Source organism: Ambystoma mexicanum, chromosome 3q (genome assembly GCF_040938575.1).
Source record: "Ambystoma mexicanum isolate Mex_15411 chromosome 3q, UKY_AmexF1_1, whole genome shotgun sequence".
Taxonomy (NCBI): Eukaryota; Metazoa; Chordata; class Amphibia; order Caudata; family Ambystomatidae; genus Ambystoma; species Ambystoma mexicanum.
This window is the reverse complement of record NC_090926.1, coordinates 248011150-248028240: the sequence shown is the minus strand read 5'-3', so window position 1 is coordinate 248028240 and position 17091 is coordinate 248011150. Positions and strand designations below refer to the sequence as shown.

The 17091-nt window shown below is 45.9% G+C and overlaps 1 protein-coding gene across 1 annotated transcript in view; it reads right to left on the bottom strand.

Moving 5' to 3' along the window:
- Nucleotides 1–2125: 2125 nt before the first annotated feature.
- LOC138582402 (uncharacterized) overlaps nt 2126–17091 on the bottom strand; it is a 40088-nt gene continuing 25122 nt past the window's right edge. Inside the window, exons 2-5 of the mRNA XM_069653666.1 lie at nt 12163–12268; nt 11618–11724; nt 11310–11482; nt 2126–5598 (exon numbers count right to left, since the gene is read on the bottom strand). Of these exons, the coding sequence (XP_069509767.1) occupies nt 5323–5598; nt 11310–11482; nt 11618–11724; nt 12163–12268 (662 nt within the window). The 3' untranslated portion in view covers nt 2126–5322. The remainder of the gene's footprint in view (nt 5599–11309; nt 11483–11617; nt 11725–12162; nt 12269–17091) is intronic.

The following is a 17091-nucleotide window of genomic DNA, read 5'->3' as shown; positions in this document are numbered from 1 at the left end:
ATGACAGAGAACCCATGCTCTCTTTCTAGCCAAAATCAATTACACACAGTTACTGCTTCACACATGGCAGGCAAGAGGACCCCTTGTGATTATCAAGGTTGTGTATTATTCGAGTGGATGAAGGAAAAGACAGTCCTTTTGTCATGTATGTGTATGTAAGAGAAGTCAACAAAATTGGAAAGAGGTTTTCAGCTGGTTTAAGGATCCAGAGTGGTTTGCAAGAGAGCTATATTGCTGTTTGAACTGAATACGAATAAAGAATCTTTGGGAAAAGCTCCCGCACATGACCCCCTTTCTATTTATGGCAGTTAAGGCATGTATAGCATCTCATTGGAAGAGGTGCTACCCTGCCCACGAAAAAGGAATGGCTGCTTCAAGCATGGGACATGCGCGACATGGAAAGGCCAACAGGATTGATTCACGAAACATGAGCCAGTGTGGAACTAAAATGGCTTCCATTTGTATAGAGATTATAAATAGGGAAACGATTGAAGAAAAAAAAAAACAGGGAGGTGGAGTCCTGGATAGAACTGGATTATGGAGAATAACGAATATTGGTGTTTACCTCCCTGGTCCATGCATGTAGACACTGAATTAAGACTGCTTTAGCCATATACCTGTTTGTTTAAGGAAACGAGACTACTGGCATGATGGATACTGTGCACCGAAATGGGGGTTGAAGGGGCGATATATAACATTTTTAAAAAATTCAAAGAAGATCAAAATTGCTAAGCGGTTTACAGAGTTCAATTGTTCGTTCCAACTTTGGAAAATAATTGAAATAAAAGTTTACAATAAAAATATATTTGACACAAAAAAAAAGCAGTCACCGTAATCGCTTTCTAAAGAGCTTCACGACCGTCCACTGGACATCCCTCTAGTCTCCTCGGGGGGGCCAGCCTCACAATTGGAGGAACAATGCTATGGTTACACAGCAGGACCTACTTCGATAGGAAGGAACGCATTTCAGTTTCTGTGGAAGATGGTTATAGAAATGCAGACCTTGATATGGACCATTAGGATGTGCCATGGCACAGGAGCTACATGTTCATTAGAAGGTCTCTCAGAATTCCATGCCACCAAGGACCCTTTCATTTTTGATTTTCTTATCTGTCATTCCTTACCCTCTACTATCCTTTTGCTGTCTTCCCCCCAACAGTTTATACAATATGGGCTGTGATGAACCCAGGGAAATCGTGCACACTCCCCCAGGGGGCGATAACCCCTTGGGACTAGGGAGGTGAGCCTGCTCAGCTTAACAGCCCCTAGAGGACAGGGCAAGCAGGACCCCATTGGAGGTGAACCCACTTAGGACAGGCGGTCCTAGAAAGGGATATTAGTTGCCCCCCCCTATCCCCTAGATGGCACTTTGTTGACGAAATGGGAGTTAAAATATCTAATAACTGTAAACGTCCTGCAAGGATGGTTGGTATGGGTTCTGACCCTCTATATGCACAAGGACCAAGCAAACCCAAAACGGGGTGAAAGAGGCGAGAGCCCAAGCAAGGCAGGCTGCAAGTGACCATACCCAGAGAAGGGGGCTGGGGCAAGGGCAGGGGGGAATAGCAGAACTCAAGGTGGGGTGAGAACAAGCAATGCCCAAGGAGGCGAGAGAAACAAGAGCCCATGTCTGGCTGTGAGTAACCATACCTGTGTGGTGCAACAAGCTATACCCCAAGGCGGGGTCAGAGAATAGTTGAAACTATGTAAAAGATAAATAGACTGAAAAGGCTTCCATACAGACTACGCTAAGTAGCCCAGAGAAAACCACACCAGGTGGAGGTCAGAAACCAGCCACCATTCCATGACTAGTAGCAGCGGTCCTAGTGTATTTTATGTTGGATTTCTTCTGCTTCATTTCCAGCGGTAGGGACAGAGACCGAGGACCTTCTTAATTTTGGGACAGACATCCTGATGAGGACCCTTTTTTATATCCTTTCCTTTATAGAGTAAAATCTTAGACCTAGGGACAGTTTAGGGTTTTGGTTTATAAATACAAGTAAGTCACTGACAATGCCTCCCAGTCTCCTGGTCTATCAATGAAAAGATGTCCTGTGCCACATTTAGTGTAAAGCTCTGATGTGCATTACTTTGCCGTTACTTTTGTTATTCATGAAATGCCAAAAACGATTAATTTTTTAATAAAATCAACGATGATCCATTACAAAACTTTTTTGTATCACGATAAACAAAAAAAAACAAAAACAGGCATCCAAGATTAAGCACAGACATTAATAAGGTTATGTTTCATTGCATACTGTTCTGAGCCACATGCAGTAAAATCTTATCGTTGGAACGTTGCATTCTAAGCATCGCCATTAAACAGTTTTCTCATCTATCAGGGTATCCTGGGTGAGTCCTATAACAGCATGAACCCTTTTTCATAGCATTTATTTGTGACGATTAAGGGTCCTTTGGCACAACTACTTTTCATAGTAAAGTCTGGGAGGAGAACGAACGATGAGGAGTAATGCCCCAGTTCCTTAACAGCAAGACCCCCCGACCGAAAATCATCGATGGCTCATTTTAGGTTTCAGACACTCTTGAACACATCTTTTCTCAGTATAATTTGATGATCAGTGTTATGCTGCCAGTCAGTGGCATAACACAAAATGAGGGGCTCGTCCGGCAAGTCCTGCTGATGGGGGACCCCCCCCCCATTCGGGGCCCCCCGACCCCCTGACCACAAGGGCGTCAGAGAAGAATATTATGCGCCAGAGGCTTCGGGTGGACGTCTGCCACCACTCATGCCAAAGGATTCTGGTGATCATCCTGCTGCAGCCAGCAGCGTGATGCGGACTGCACTAGGGGAAAGATGCTAGCATACACCCAGGGGGTTGTGACTGGCCCCTGAAACCGAAATGTTCGAGCCACCATTGTGTGCAACCATTAATTTTGCAAATGGCAGTAGCAGAGGCAACTTTTGGTTCCTAAAGCCCAAGTTCGCAAGATATGCCAGCATTGCCATTTTAAGTCATTTCTATGCAGCGGTGCTCACAATATATCCCAGCAGTGCCAGTGTACACGATTTCAAGAAGCCGAGATCATAATAAATGCCATCATTCCTAATGTAAAGCACTTGGATTTTGTGGTCATAATCTATGCCATTATGGTCACCGTAAATAACTTTTATGAAGCTGCAAGCATAACCTATGCTTGGGTGGTCACTGTAAATCACCTTTGTGAAGCTGCAGCTATAATCTATGCCAGTATGGTCACTATAAACCACATTAGAACTGCAGCCACAGAATTCTCAATATAGCAAATTGGACGATGTAGCAAACGCTACAAGCCAGCACGGTTACTATTAAGGACATCCATGATGCACATTAAGCACGCCCAGCCCACGTACACAAATAATGTTCACACAATAAATCAGAAAAACATGCATGAGCACATTTGAACTCTGCAGGTACAGGACGGAAAGAAACAGGAGATCCAGCCTTCATGGTCTACGCCCCCAGACTCTGCAACCTCCTCAATCCACACCAGATGCTCCCACTCGCTATAACATTTCAGGACGGAGCTCAAGACCGTCCTCTTCAATGAATGGCTTCTCCCCAAAGCCTAGGTCCACGAACCTCCCACTTAACCTGAGACTGGATGTTCTGCTGCCCCATGGTTACTTGTAGATCCACCCATTGGTGGCAAACGGCCTGGCCTCCCTCAGTTGTTAGCTCCTCACTCCCTTCTCCTGATCCTCTGTAATAGGCTTCTCTCACCGTGTACTTCACCCTAGGACTTGTAAAGCACTCCGTTTGCTAGGTACACGCTCAATTAACACCCTAATAGTACAAATCATGAGACACTGCAAACGTGTATTTTGGGTCCCTCTGCATGAACTCGGATGGTTTAGTTTGCATTCAGTCTGCATATTGTAAACACATTTTTCTGACTCCGTTTGTAAATAAATCACTGTTTACAAATCTAATATTCTCTCGCTGAGCATATAAACAATTCAAAAATAAATCTCCCTCATCTGTAAATACATTTCTTATGGCAAACGATATGGGGATAAATGGCAAAAAAGTTTGTGTCTGCTTTACATAAAATCAAAGTGCATTTTGGGAACATAAAAATACATAGATGTTTCTATTTAACACATAGGTGTGTGATAATGATGGAAGCATGCAGCTATTTTGAGCACACAATGCACATTGGGCTTGGTTTTCATAAGTCACAAAGCTCAAACAAAACAGTCAAATGCCTGCAAAATATGAGTCATATACACACACCATTTTAAATATGGTTTTGTTTTAGGTTTGGGTGCGAGGTTTGCACAGATCCGAAACATTACTGGTTGTTTTGCTCCATACGAAAACATCTCTGGTGAGATGCATTGGAAAAGAGACCACAGTAACTAACTGCTTCCCCCCACCACCCCAAACTACTCCTCACTAGTTGGGGAAAAGCCGTTGGTTACTGTGGTCTCTTTTAGTGCCCGAGCTATGCCAGTGTTGCCAGTCTCCATTGGCAGCTCAGAGATGCCACCCAGCAGTCAGCAAGCTATACAAATGCACAACAGCATAATGTCACACGCATACTAATCTTCCTGCTCCCCAAATCCAGCAAGCGCCCTTCCATTCAAAACCCATGAGCCCCCGCTGGCAGCAGATCCTGCGTGATGCAACAGGATGTGGAGTAGGCCTTGTGGACTATTATGGGGTGGGCACCCGACATTTTGCTTATTAAAGGACACAGCCAAGATGTGTACCGGGAGCGGCAGCCATACATTTAGTTTTGAATAGGACGGGGGAATATTACTGTTCAGTAGTGTGGCCTCCTTTGCTCTGCAGAGCATCCGGCAGCTAACATCAACATCATCTTACCACATGCAGCTGTTGAGACAGCCCCTACACCATTGCAGTATTTCTTATATAGAGCAATGATGCTCGTTGATAAGCAGTGCAAGCATGCTAATGGGTTTAATCGGAGGGATAAGACGTGCAGACTTGGCTGAATTACATGTGTTAATCATGTGTCAATTCATATAACATGTGGCTGCATTTCCCCATGAGCATTCATCTGGGGAAAGTTGGCAGCAGTTACCTTTCCCAAGATACTTCCCACTTCCGGTAGCATTTGAGGAATGTTCTTTTGAGACCTGATGGTCAGAATGTCTTCCTTTTGGAGCATGCAACGTGATATTAAGAATAGTGATTGATGAAATATTTGGAACATTAACGTGGCATTCCACCTTGATTTTTATAATACAATTGTAATTGTGTATGTGTTCCTGTGAGGCATTCATATGGATAGATAGATTTGTTATCGGCTCGGCGGTCTGTGGCCGACGTTTGAATGTACGGTCACTCTGACGGCTCAGCCGGTGAAAGGCCAGAGCACCGGGGTCATCTTCATGTAGTGCTGATAAGCAGGATCCGCCCCCCATCTCTTCAGGCCCTGCCTCTCCAATATTGGGACACCACTGACATAACTCAACAGGAACCAGACAAAGAGCGGCGAGAGGATGCTGAGGTGCTGTGCCCCGCTGAGAACTGACGATGCAGCGAGGAAGAGCCCTGCCCACTGGAGGATCTCCCCTAGGTAGTTGGGATGCCGGCTGTAGGCCCACAGGCCATGCTGAATGAATTTACCCTGTGGACGAAGAGAAAATGAAGTTAGGCAAAGATCTCAACACACGGCTTATTCCTCAAGCACACACATCGGCAAGGTTGGGGAACAAGTGAGTAGAAAGGGGAATCTGTCAAGGAACAGTTTGTGCCCACTTCAGATGTTCTACTTCCCAGAAGTAGTAGTTGGTGCACCAATTCACATACTGAAATTGGTGGTAGTAGTGTTGACATGGAACTGACCCACTTTTAAAAAGCTGCAGGACTTTCTTCAGTGCTCCAGTCACAAAAGAAAGAGGATTGTGTTGTGAGAATAATTTTACTGTCTAAAAGAAGTATATACACCTTTTCTTCCCAGACGCTTCCCAAGGGGATGCTTCAGCTCCGAATAATTACTGGCAGCATCAGTGTATTTGCAAGCTGCTAGCCTACTTGCCAACATGATGACATATGCGTATGTTGCACAGCTGTGAGCTCTGCCAAATGGCTGTGTGGTGGCCAATCTATCTCAGAAACATCCGAGGGCAACAGCCTTGCTCAAATGCTCTTAACCTTGTCCCGGTTGGTTAGGAAGTTGGATTTCAGAAAGATATGCCATCCACAGAAGAATTCCTAAGCAAATGGCATTCATGGATAGCAGCACAAGTAGCTTCTACAGCTTTTCAGAGGCATGTGCCTACTGAAGAATTATGAACGGTTGCCAACTGGTCTCGGGAGGATAGCTCAGGGGCAACGTGCTCAACTTGGAAGCAAGACATCACGGAGCACCACAGGTTAGATCCCCGGGTCCGCGCTTAGAAACCTCTGGGTATTAAGCATGTTACAAATAACCTATCATATCATATCATATGGAGGTTTCCCATTGGCATTATTCATGGTCGGCTAGCTCCAAGGCAGATGCCCAGTTTGTCTGCTCCATATTGTACAACATTTTTGGTTTAAGCAGGTTTCCGTATGTCGTCTCTTCTTTTTTCTTGTCCCCCTCCCATATAACTCATACTTGGGATTATCCCAATTGTAAGACTGAAGGTGCAGGAATGAAAGAACAAGTAGAAGGTATTTGCTGTAGAAACAGATCTACATTTGGTCCATCAGCCCCTCCATTGATTATGTCTCCCCACCCACAAATCCACACAAGTCTGTTCTAGCACTAAATAGTTTCCACTCATTGACTAGTCCACTGAAGAGGGAGAGAACAGCGGGGACAAAGCCTGGGACTAATCCGGGCTTTGATGCTCAGGCTTCTGACCATAGGACTGAAGGCATGTTCCTCTCGAAAGCCAAGACACATCCTCTTCTAATGTCCCACTAAAAATGTCCCAATCACATGGCTAAGGGGGCTGAGGACTAAGAACACAGTGGTTAGGTTGAGTAACTCATATTTTTTCAGACTGGCTCCCTGCTGCAATTTGGCGGAAAATTAAGCAAATGTCACTGAGGTATGGCTCTGTGGGCATTTGCTAACAGAGAATAGGGCAGCAGGTGGGCAGCTTTGGCGCACTTTGACAGATGCCTCAGTAAGATGCTCAAGTTACGGGGTGTGGGGGGTGCACGGGAGGCAACTGAAGCTTGAAATGAAAACGGGCATACATGACAGTGCGTTCTAGTGTCATTGGGTGACCCCAGATGCAAGTGAAGCACTGTTGAAGGGGAGGAAAAGGTTTTGATTAAGATAAGGCAGGACTGTCTAGAAACGGAACCATTTTTGACAGAGTAGTTGATTGGACGTAAAGGGTGACGAAAATACTTGCAGCTACAGACAAGGCTTGAAAAGAAAAACGAAGAGACTTCTTGCATACAATGGGCCTCATCACGAGTTGGGCGGTAATAGCCCTACCGCCAACCCCCCCCCCCCGGCGCTATTAGCGCCGGATCACGGGTTTGGCGGAAGGGTTATTGCCCATTCCCCATTGGGCCCATTCGGGAATTCCTCATCCCCCATTGGGCCCAATGTGGAAAATTTGCGCCATTACCGCTGGCGGATTTCCCGCCGGCGGTAATTGTGCCAAAAATCAGCAATTTTGCTGCAGATTTCCCCCCAGCTCAGAGCTGGGGGGAAATCCGCCAAAGCCATGATCTGGCAGACCCTTAAATGCGGCGGTAATAGCGCTACCGCCGCATTTAAAGGTTACCGCCAGACTAGTGATGAGGCCCATGTCAGTTCAAAGTATTGGGGGCAACGGGAGGTTAAACATAAGCAGACAACATTGTTCGGATAAGACAGGTTTGGTTTATGGAGCTCACTGAATTCTTAGAAGAATTCATGGCTTGTGGCAAGATGCAAGGAATAGATGCGAAAAACGCCATTAGGCAAAGGATTAGGTTAGTTCATATTGTTACTCAATTGTTGTTATCGTGTGTGCGAGTTGGATGAACTCTCCACACTCCGGTCTGAGGGGAGTGAAACAAGAGGACGGTTTAGAAGCGGCCATTCCTTATGTGGGCCCAGAGGGTGATAGGCGAGGACCTTCTGGCAGCCAGCAGTCCCCCATCTCAGAGCTCCATTCAGTTCATGAGCCTTTGTCACTGTATTTGGCCACCTCCACTATAGCAGACTACATTGCCCAGCAGCCCAGCGGATGGGGAAGATGACGTATGCTAACCTCATGCATAGAGCCCAGGAAGGACTATACAGCAGGTGTCCCAGAGAGACAAGGTAGCTTGACCCCAAGTACAACCCTGTGCAGTCTCACACCTGGTGAACTCCATTTCCCAGAATACATCACAAGGCATTCGGATGAAATATAGAGACAACCAGTCAGGATCTCATTGACCAGGAATTCCAGCGCCCAAACCTGGGGGACACGCTACACTCAGCAGAAGAAACCGCATCTAGGCAATTTCAAGATGGCGCCGCAAGCCACCCAGACCTAATAAATCAAGTCAAATCCAAATAAAAGCCACTACCTCATGAACCAAACACTACCTTAATCAGATAACTAGCCGTGGCCAAATGACCAATCCCAGAAGATGAATACAAGAGCACAGGGGGCACAGCCAGTCAGAGCCAGCCTTACAAAAAAAAAACACAGCCGTATACATATAAAAGCGGTCATGGACGCAGAGGAAGCAGATGCACCTGCTGATGCTCCTTTGAGACAAAGGGAGGCTGCTGAAGAGAGGAGGACTGGAGGCAGTGCTGCCTGGAGGAAGGCCGTGTAAGCCTGAAGAGGCTGGAAGCGGAAGGCTGCCTAGCAGAGCACAACAGCGCCTCTCAAGTTCTTGTGTCCCGTAGGGAAGGAATGAGGCCCATGGCAGGAGGGGCAAGAGAACTTTGGCTGCCTGAAAAGGACGCTGAATTGGGTGGGGGGAATGCCCATTAAAGCCAAAGCCCAAGAATGAACTATTGTGAATCCTGAAACCCTAAGTCTGGGTTGTCAGGGGGGACCTGTTGAGAGAACCAAGTGTTTTGTTACACTGGGATAGGGTTTTTACTTTGAGGAGGTTTGTGAACTGCTTGATTTGGACAGTCCTTAGAACTTTTATGAAGATTAGGATTGAGACTTTTCTGTTGGCTGTTATCATTTGGAAATGTCGGAGGGTGAGGATGCATTAGAAAAAGGTAAGATAGCTCGGCAGGTTGAGCACTTGAGGCTGTGATCTGGGTTTGATCTGCAGGTCGCAGGTTCATAGCCTAAGGTTGAATCAGCCTTTCAACATTCCGAGGTTGATAAAGTGAGTACCAAGTTCGATTGGGTAATAATAATGTATGTAAATAAGTTCTATGTTAAGCGCTTTGGATAAAGTGCCATATAAATACATTATTATTTTGGACATCTGATGCTTTCACGATGGACGCATCAGTGCTTAATAGGAACACCATTTAGTTTTAACACCTCATGAAAGAGTCTTATTTAGAAATACCTTTGTTTCAAGAGTGCCCCCTAGTCCTGGTAGGCGTTTATCCACCCCTGCACTCGATTATTTTTTTAATCTTAAAGATATTGTTGGAAGCATACTTTGTACCTCTTCTATGGTATTGACTCGACTTCTCCGCATATGCTATGGGGAAGGTCTGGAGGGCCTGGTTACCACTCTCCAAATAGATCGGGTTGCCCGGCAACAATAGACAACCTACTAAAGGAGCAGGCAGCAGGCTTCGGTAGCATTGACAGTCCGATAATGAGAAGTGGCAGGCGCAAGATCCGGTTAGGGAATTACTGGGTGCAGGGGTGTTGCTAGGTCTGAAAAAGACCCGGGGCTACGCTAATGTCGGGACTAGGGGCTAGCTAGCCTTTTGCTTGTAGCTCCTGAGATTCTATCTGGGGTTACAACCAAAAGACCAGGGGCTATAGCCCCCTTAGCCCCTCCCCACCCCCCCAGCAACGCCTCTGACTGGGTGCGTCAATTGTGGGGAAATCCCCAAGTGGTGAATTTCGAGAGCAGTGGAATTCAGGAGATGAGGGCAGGAATTGTGGAGTATGTTTTAGAATGTTCATTAGAGTAACTTGTGAGGTGACAAGTCTTGGTCGCTGAGAGATAAAACCGGTCCCATTAAACCAACCTTTCACATTTACGGTTTCCTCTGTTGTTGAGTGCACCATGCTGCTTCGAAGGCATATGGATGGGAAAATAAGACTCTCCTGACAGCAGAGGAGAAAATATTCCTTGCAGGTCACAAGTCACTGCGGTGCACGCCTGGATTTGTTTCTATAGGCTCTTGCAGGCTGCAACACATGACCAGACCTACTGGGTACCTTAGAGTGAGGAGCCTTTAACGCAGGGCTCAAAGTATGCCATTGACACTAGCCATTTGGGGGCGATAACGAGCTACTGACGAGTACCAAACGGTCTGCTGTGCGCATGTGGAGAATTGAGGGGGGTGAGTGATTTAATGTCTGGCAACGTTAAATCTTTATCCCTGCCAAAGAGAATTGACAATCAGTTCAGTCGAGTATACGTAGCCTTGGTGGCAAGGGGGAAGTACAGGTTACATATGGTGAAGTGATTACACATCTCAGGGCAGTTTAATAAAGAAAAACGAGTGCCAACATTTAGAAATGGTTGATTGCATGTTTCAGCGTTTTAAACCTTTGCATAACAGCAAAACGAGGAAGTAATATATGAAGACATGCAAATAGATTTCTATAAGAAATAAAGCTTTGCCACCTGGTCATACAGATTTCTCCAAAGGACAGTTGCACCCAGGCATTATTCTTGCAAAAAAGGGCTGATGAGACATCTCGACATAGGCGAATCGGTCGTCCCAAGCATCTATTCAAGGGGCTATAGACAATCGCTGGGCATCTGGTCTCGACTTTCATGATCTGCACATTACATTAAGACTATAGAGGGGGGGGGGTAAGGGGGGGGTAAGGCGCTAAGAAACATGAGCGCGATAGAAATAAAATATCAAGATCTACAGGTTCAACCAAGGAATTTCATACCTACAACTTTCTAATTGAAGCACCAATTCCAGAGCTTGTTGCCCCTCAAAAATCGAGTCCTACACACACCATTGTGATTGCATATATTTTCATTTACAAGTCTGCCACCCCCCCCCCCCCCCCCCGCCCCTTCCCTATCCCCACTCTTCGCAGACCCTGTGTGTTCTCATGCTGAAATATACCTTCTTGAAAATGGAGATCTCATTACCTGGCAACCTGTGATCCTTGCTGCAGAAAAATTGTAAAATAGGTTGGCAACAGGGGTTTAGATGGGCTAGTTACCGTGGGAAGGTTCGGCCATCTCTCATGTGGGCCTTGAAACCATCCTAGGGGTATGACTAATACTCACTGTATTGTCCGGGTCAGCCTTGAAGGCCCACTTTTGTTGGTCCGCAACAGCCTGGATGAGAAAGCCCACTGCCCAAAGGGTCCAACCAAGATAATCTCTCGAACCCAGTGCGCGGTCGCGCTTCTCCAAGTTTAGAATCAAGGTTGGGAGCAGAGTGACAAATATCCAGACACCTGATGAAAAGACAAAATTGGGTTATTACACTAAAGTCTCAAAAGACCAAAGACTAAGGCAGAACATAACAACAAAGGGCTGGGGAATAACCTGCCCTTCCAACAAAGCGAGGAAGGGAAGTTGCCAATTCTCACCTTGCAGGGTCCAGTACACAAAGAAAGTTGCAGGGTTTTCACGGGCGTGGTTGAACCGTTTGTCCTGGCCTTCTTTCAGGATCCTCAGGAACAGAAAGCCACCAAGTCTGAGACAAAACAAACCATGAACAAAGAGATAAACTATTTACCAACATACGAAAGCCTACAGTCAAGTCCTCCTGCAAAGCGTGCTGGGTGCCAGCAGTTAAATAAAAGGAAAAAAGAATGAAAAGGCCAAGCACATTGTAGATTTCGTCACTTCAAATCCCATCAGTGGGCATGATTTTTCATTTAAATCTTTTGGGGGAGGGTGGAACAAAAAGAGCAAAGCAAGGACGCGAACCACACTCTAAAAAACAAAATCATTTAAAAAAGGTACGTCATATTTTGTAGGCCTTACTTTTCAGTATTTAACACAGTGAAGCGTGGCATCAACCATCACTTAAAATGGAGAGCCTTATTTCGTTCCAACTGTCCCTCAGGCACATGGAATCCTAAAATGCAGTGTTCCTTCTCTTGCCAACAAAGACCAAACGCACACCTACCGCAGGCCCCACACAGTGACCAGACCAGTCTGAATCTTCTGCCGCAAATACTGGGTGTGGCCCCATCTTAGGCTCAGGTTCGCCAGTAATACAAAGGTCCCACTTCCTGTAAAGAAAACGCATACAATGATTAACAGTTTCCAAACAAAAGGAACAAGGGGCAGGGCAATGTTCCACTTCCTAATTCCAGGCAAAGGACACATGAGGAGGTTTTGTACATATTGATTTTATGTAGGTTTTCAAAATGGCGGATTCTGCCACATGTCTCGATCCTGGTTTGGTCCCAAGTCAATCTTACTGGTAGTGCACATCCTTTGGAAACGCTGTTCATCATTTCACTTGTAGGTGGCTCCATGATTATTCAACATGGCAACTGGGGTAAATGTGCCCACACCTTCACGAGAGGGCACTGGCCAGAGGTGCTCTGGAAGTGAGAGGGGAGTGGGACGTGGGACTTAAGTACACCGATGGTCTTCTGAAAGCCAGTCACTCTCTGTAACAGTGTAGCTGCAAGGTGGGCGGGGGGGGGGTCGAAAGCCAGCCTGGTGTCCATTTTACAGACTGGGGATTTGGTGTGTGCCTCAGCTGGGAGACCTTTAATCAACTAGGTCCCAGGACTCAATCAGCCACACACACACCAGTGTTACTTTTAATATGTTCCTTAATTTGGACATTTTACACTTGCAGCATTTGTTAAAGTTGTTTGTATTTACTCCACTAATTTTGTCATTGAGGAAATACGCACCAGCGAATGGGTAGTTTTCATTGATTTTTACATGAAATATTGAATGCATGGGGCATACCTTCATGTACCACACAGAACACAAACATTACGTACAGTGCACCTCTGCATGAACCACACAGAAGCAGCATTTCGCCCCCCCGCCCCCCACTCGGCTCCCTTACCCTCCCCTTCTCCCCTTGACATTAGCACCTTGCAGCAACAGGACCTCATGTGGAAAGGGGACCAGCAATCTGCAGGAGATTTACATCCCCATGACGACGCTGAACCCTCACAGCCACTAGACCACACACACCTCCCAAACTCGCTGTAAACACAACATTCAAAGTTACCAGAAGGAATGTAGTGAAAGAAGAGAGCCGAAACCATAATGCATATTTAAATAAAGATGTCACAATAAAATAAAATGGCAACATTCTGATAATTATGGTCCAAAAATAATATATGTAGTTGGTGGTCAGGTAGTACCGAACCTGCGCATTTTGATACCCGTAGAGATTTTTTTTCACCCAGTTCCTGAGAGTCTTGATACATGGAGGGTCCAACTAGTAAGTCAGTGGGAGATCCACGATGCCAACCACACAGAAGGTGCTGCTCCAAATATACATATGAGTGCATACAGTACGGTTAGCCGAGACTAGTATTAGTATTGTTTAATTGTTGTATTTTAATTGCTTGAAGATATCAGAACACAACAACCAACATAAAATATTTAAAGGCCAATTCCAAAAAGTGGAGGCGACCCCCTGCTCTTCTCCCGGCTTCTTGCTAACGGAGAGGGGCGATCTCACCACTTTATAAGCAACACTGAAGAAGAAGCCAAGCGAAACGTACAAAAGAACACCAACCCACCCACTTACATCGCTATGCACTCTGCCACAGTACACAAGGCCATTTGCCACCGAGGGCATCCGTATCCATTATAAAACCAATAAAAAGAATAATTGACAAATCTAGTTTTGCATTCTATGGGAATTTGCTAGGCACTCGCAACATGCCACTTGCTCCCATTATTTTCTCTGTTATTCAAATCCCACTGTTGCTGGGTGCGTTTCAGCTTTAGTGTAAATTGTACATAGGCTTCAATTTCTCGACTGTTTCTGTGCAGCATCTTTAGAACAGGCTGCATGCTCCAGGTCATGGCGAGATGTGCACCTAGTTGCCCAGGCAGCCTAGAATGCTACTGTGGTTGCTTGGGGGATGACCACCTGGCCCAGACTTCCATCTAAGGGTATAAGGACTGAACCCATGGAGCTTCAGGCAGGTGCCAGGATCTACTGCGAGAGGGTCGAATAATAATACGTGTAACTTTAAAGTGTTGGACCACTAAACTGCCTGGCTTCTTGTGGACGTACCCATAAAAGGACCAAGTATTCTCACAATTACAAGGTTTTGACACCCAAATGCACCCCTACATGGTATTGCCCTAAAGCGTGCAGGTAGTCGTAACGGAAGATAAAAATGCTCTCTATTCAAGCACCTAGATTCCACAAACCAGAGGGCAATTGCTGTGCTTGCGCTTGATTACTTACATCAGAGGAGATGCAGACTCTTGTGGGGGGGGGGGGGGCACTTTATCTTTAGGGTGTAGTGGGAAGACAGAAAGGATTTGGGCATGTCTAACATTTGAGGGGTGCTTGGGCGGGGATTTCAAGTTATGGCATTTGTTCCTTTTTTAAGAGAATAAATGATTTACACACGAGGATACAGAGAGCCAAGGGAATCGTATTGCCAATGGAGATTTCTTGCAAGAACCAAAATGCACAATTAGGTTCGCACGGGATGGGTTGATGTTCTTCTACACCTCTCCACTATTCATCTTCACGACATTGGTGGTTACGCGATAAGAGGGTTCGTCTCCGGAAGCAAGAGGCCAGCCGAGCTGTGTACGACTGAGTCACCCCCGCCAATGCCTTTGTGGATTCCCCTTTTTAAAAATAATGTTGTCGCTTTATTTTGAGGTCTTCAAGTGATTAAAATACAAAAACAAGAAATTAAAAGACAAAAATAAAAAACAATACAATAGTCACTGACTACAATACTTTGTGCAGACATGTCTGGCCTTATGGCCTTAAGAAAAATTGTTATGAACTCTGGACGTGCAACTAAGAGACCTGTTTGGTCATATGTAACCTGCCTACTGAAAATTCCTTGTAATCTTGTAACAAGCGCCACAATGCCCCCGGGCTGTACGTGCGCTCTACAAATGCAAATAAATAAATATACACTTGGAGCAATATGTATTGGATGTATCCCCTATAAAGCAGTCTTAAACGGGACACAAACAAACCTGATGACTAACTCCACATCCCGGAGGCTTGCACGCCTTATGCATAAAAACCATGAAGCTGGGAGTCAAAGCTAGCCCGTAACGAGAAGACTCTCAAGCAGACCTTGTCCTGCCACACCTTGACCATCTGGAACTTAATCCTGGCAGTGGCTGGAAGGGCCCCGACCAGCATCCAGTTTTGCAAAACACCAATAACATGGCTCTTAAAAAAAATATACCTGCCGGATGAATAAAAATCCTGCCCCTTCCATCAGCAGTACCGACTACTGTCTAAAATGCAAAGTCCAATGCTGGCCCCCTCCGTTGCTCTCGAGCTAGGTTCGCGCTATAAGCAATACCAAAAGTACTGTCGAGGCTTGGTTAGTCAATGGGTTCTGTGCACTGACTTGCTAAGCTGGAGACAGTCTCCCCATGTGGATATATCGAGAAGGGAGCGGAAAAATAAAAACACCTTTTCAAAATGTCGGTTAAAACATAGCAAAATGGACGTACAGTTATGTTGCAGTCCCTCATGTTGCAAAGTGGCTACTGCCCGTGGCTGCAGGCCCAGGTGAGTAAACACTGGTCCAGGTGTGCAGCAATAACAGTCTCACAAAAAACCTGGGCAATTGAAATACTTGGGGATAAGAGTGCATAAAGAAATACCATTAGCCCAAGATGGCGGCTTGCGGCTAGAGGGTTAGAATGTCTATGTTCAACCTGTACCCTAAGCAAGGGAGGGTGCTATATCCCTGAACTGTATGAGATTATGAACCATTGATATTTAATTATCCCCATTGTGTTTTAGTAAGAACCCTAGTCCCCCACAGGTGTTTATCACAGACCCTTTCTATTTGTAGACTGGAGCTAAGGGCTGTGCCAGGATCTATACTCCAAAAACTAGCTAATAGACCAGGGAGCCAGAGAAACACTAGGACAGGACCCCCATTAGATTAAAAAGCATGACACTTCATAATTTACCCTAAACGAACAGAATTTCCTTAGACTATTCAGAGAAGAACAATTTGTTGCATTATGAAAATCCTCTTCTTCTTAACAGATGTTCAACCCAAAAACAACCTTACATGGGAACTTCCCCTCATAAGCGTCTCAAGTTAATATGGCTGCTTCTCAAAATGACCCAGGAGACCTTGGGAATTACCATCCAATCACAACCTATCCTTTTGTGGGAAGGTCATTGAAATGGCCATCTCTACAGCTGCACTAACAAATAGATCAATACCGGGTGCTGAAGGACTACAAATCTGTGTAGTAGGTAGTTGACGATCCATTACATAACTGCCATTAGACACTGCCGATACTCATACTTCTAGCAAGATGGATGGGGTTTACAGACTCTGTATTTGGTAGCCACTACCGGTTCCGATGGGGGGGCTACACATCTCCACGCCCGCAAGTCCCATTTTTCCGACCTGCAGTCGTCCATCTGGTCAAGAATCATTGAACCTATACATGGTGTCTGCGAGTGCCCTTCTCATGGACCCGACGTTTCTGTGTACTAATATGCAGATGATACAGTGCAGTAACTGTAGTCAGCAGTGGTCGCGCCTTTGTAGTGGCGAGGGGCACCGCCCCTGATAAATGTACATGATAGATTAGATGAATGATCTAATATAACATGCACCTCTCACACTGCAGTGGCAGGCTGCACAGTCCAACCGGGTGCACTATTTTTACAGGGGACTGTGCTGCCTGCCTCCGATGGGGGAGCGCAAGGAATCAGGGGGGCCTCTCCCAGCTTCAATTTCAATGCCAAGCCCTTTTGGCTCTCCAAAAGGGCGGCACGGCATAGGAAGCTTGGCCCTGCACCTCATTGCGCTAGGAGCATAGCGTGGTTCTGACCGATAAGAGGCCACAAGCATCTACAGAAATTGTGGTACAGGAAGGGGAAGGGGTG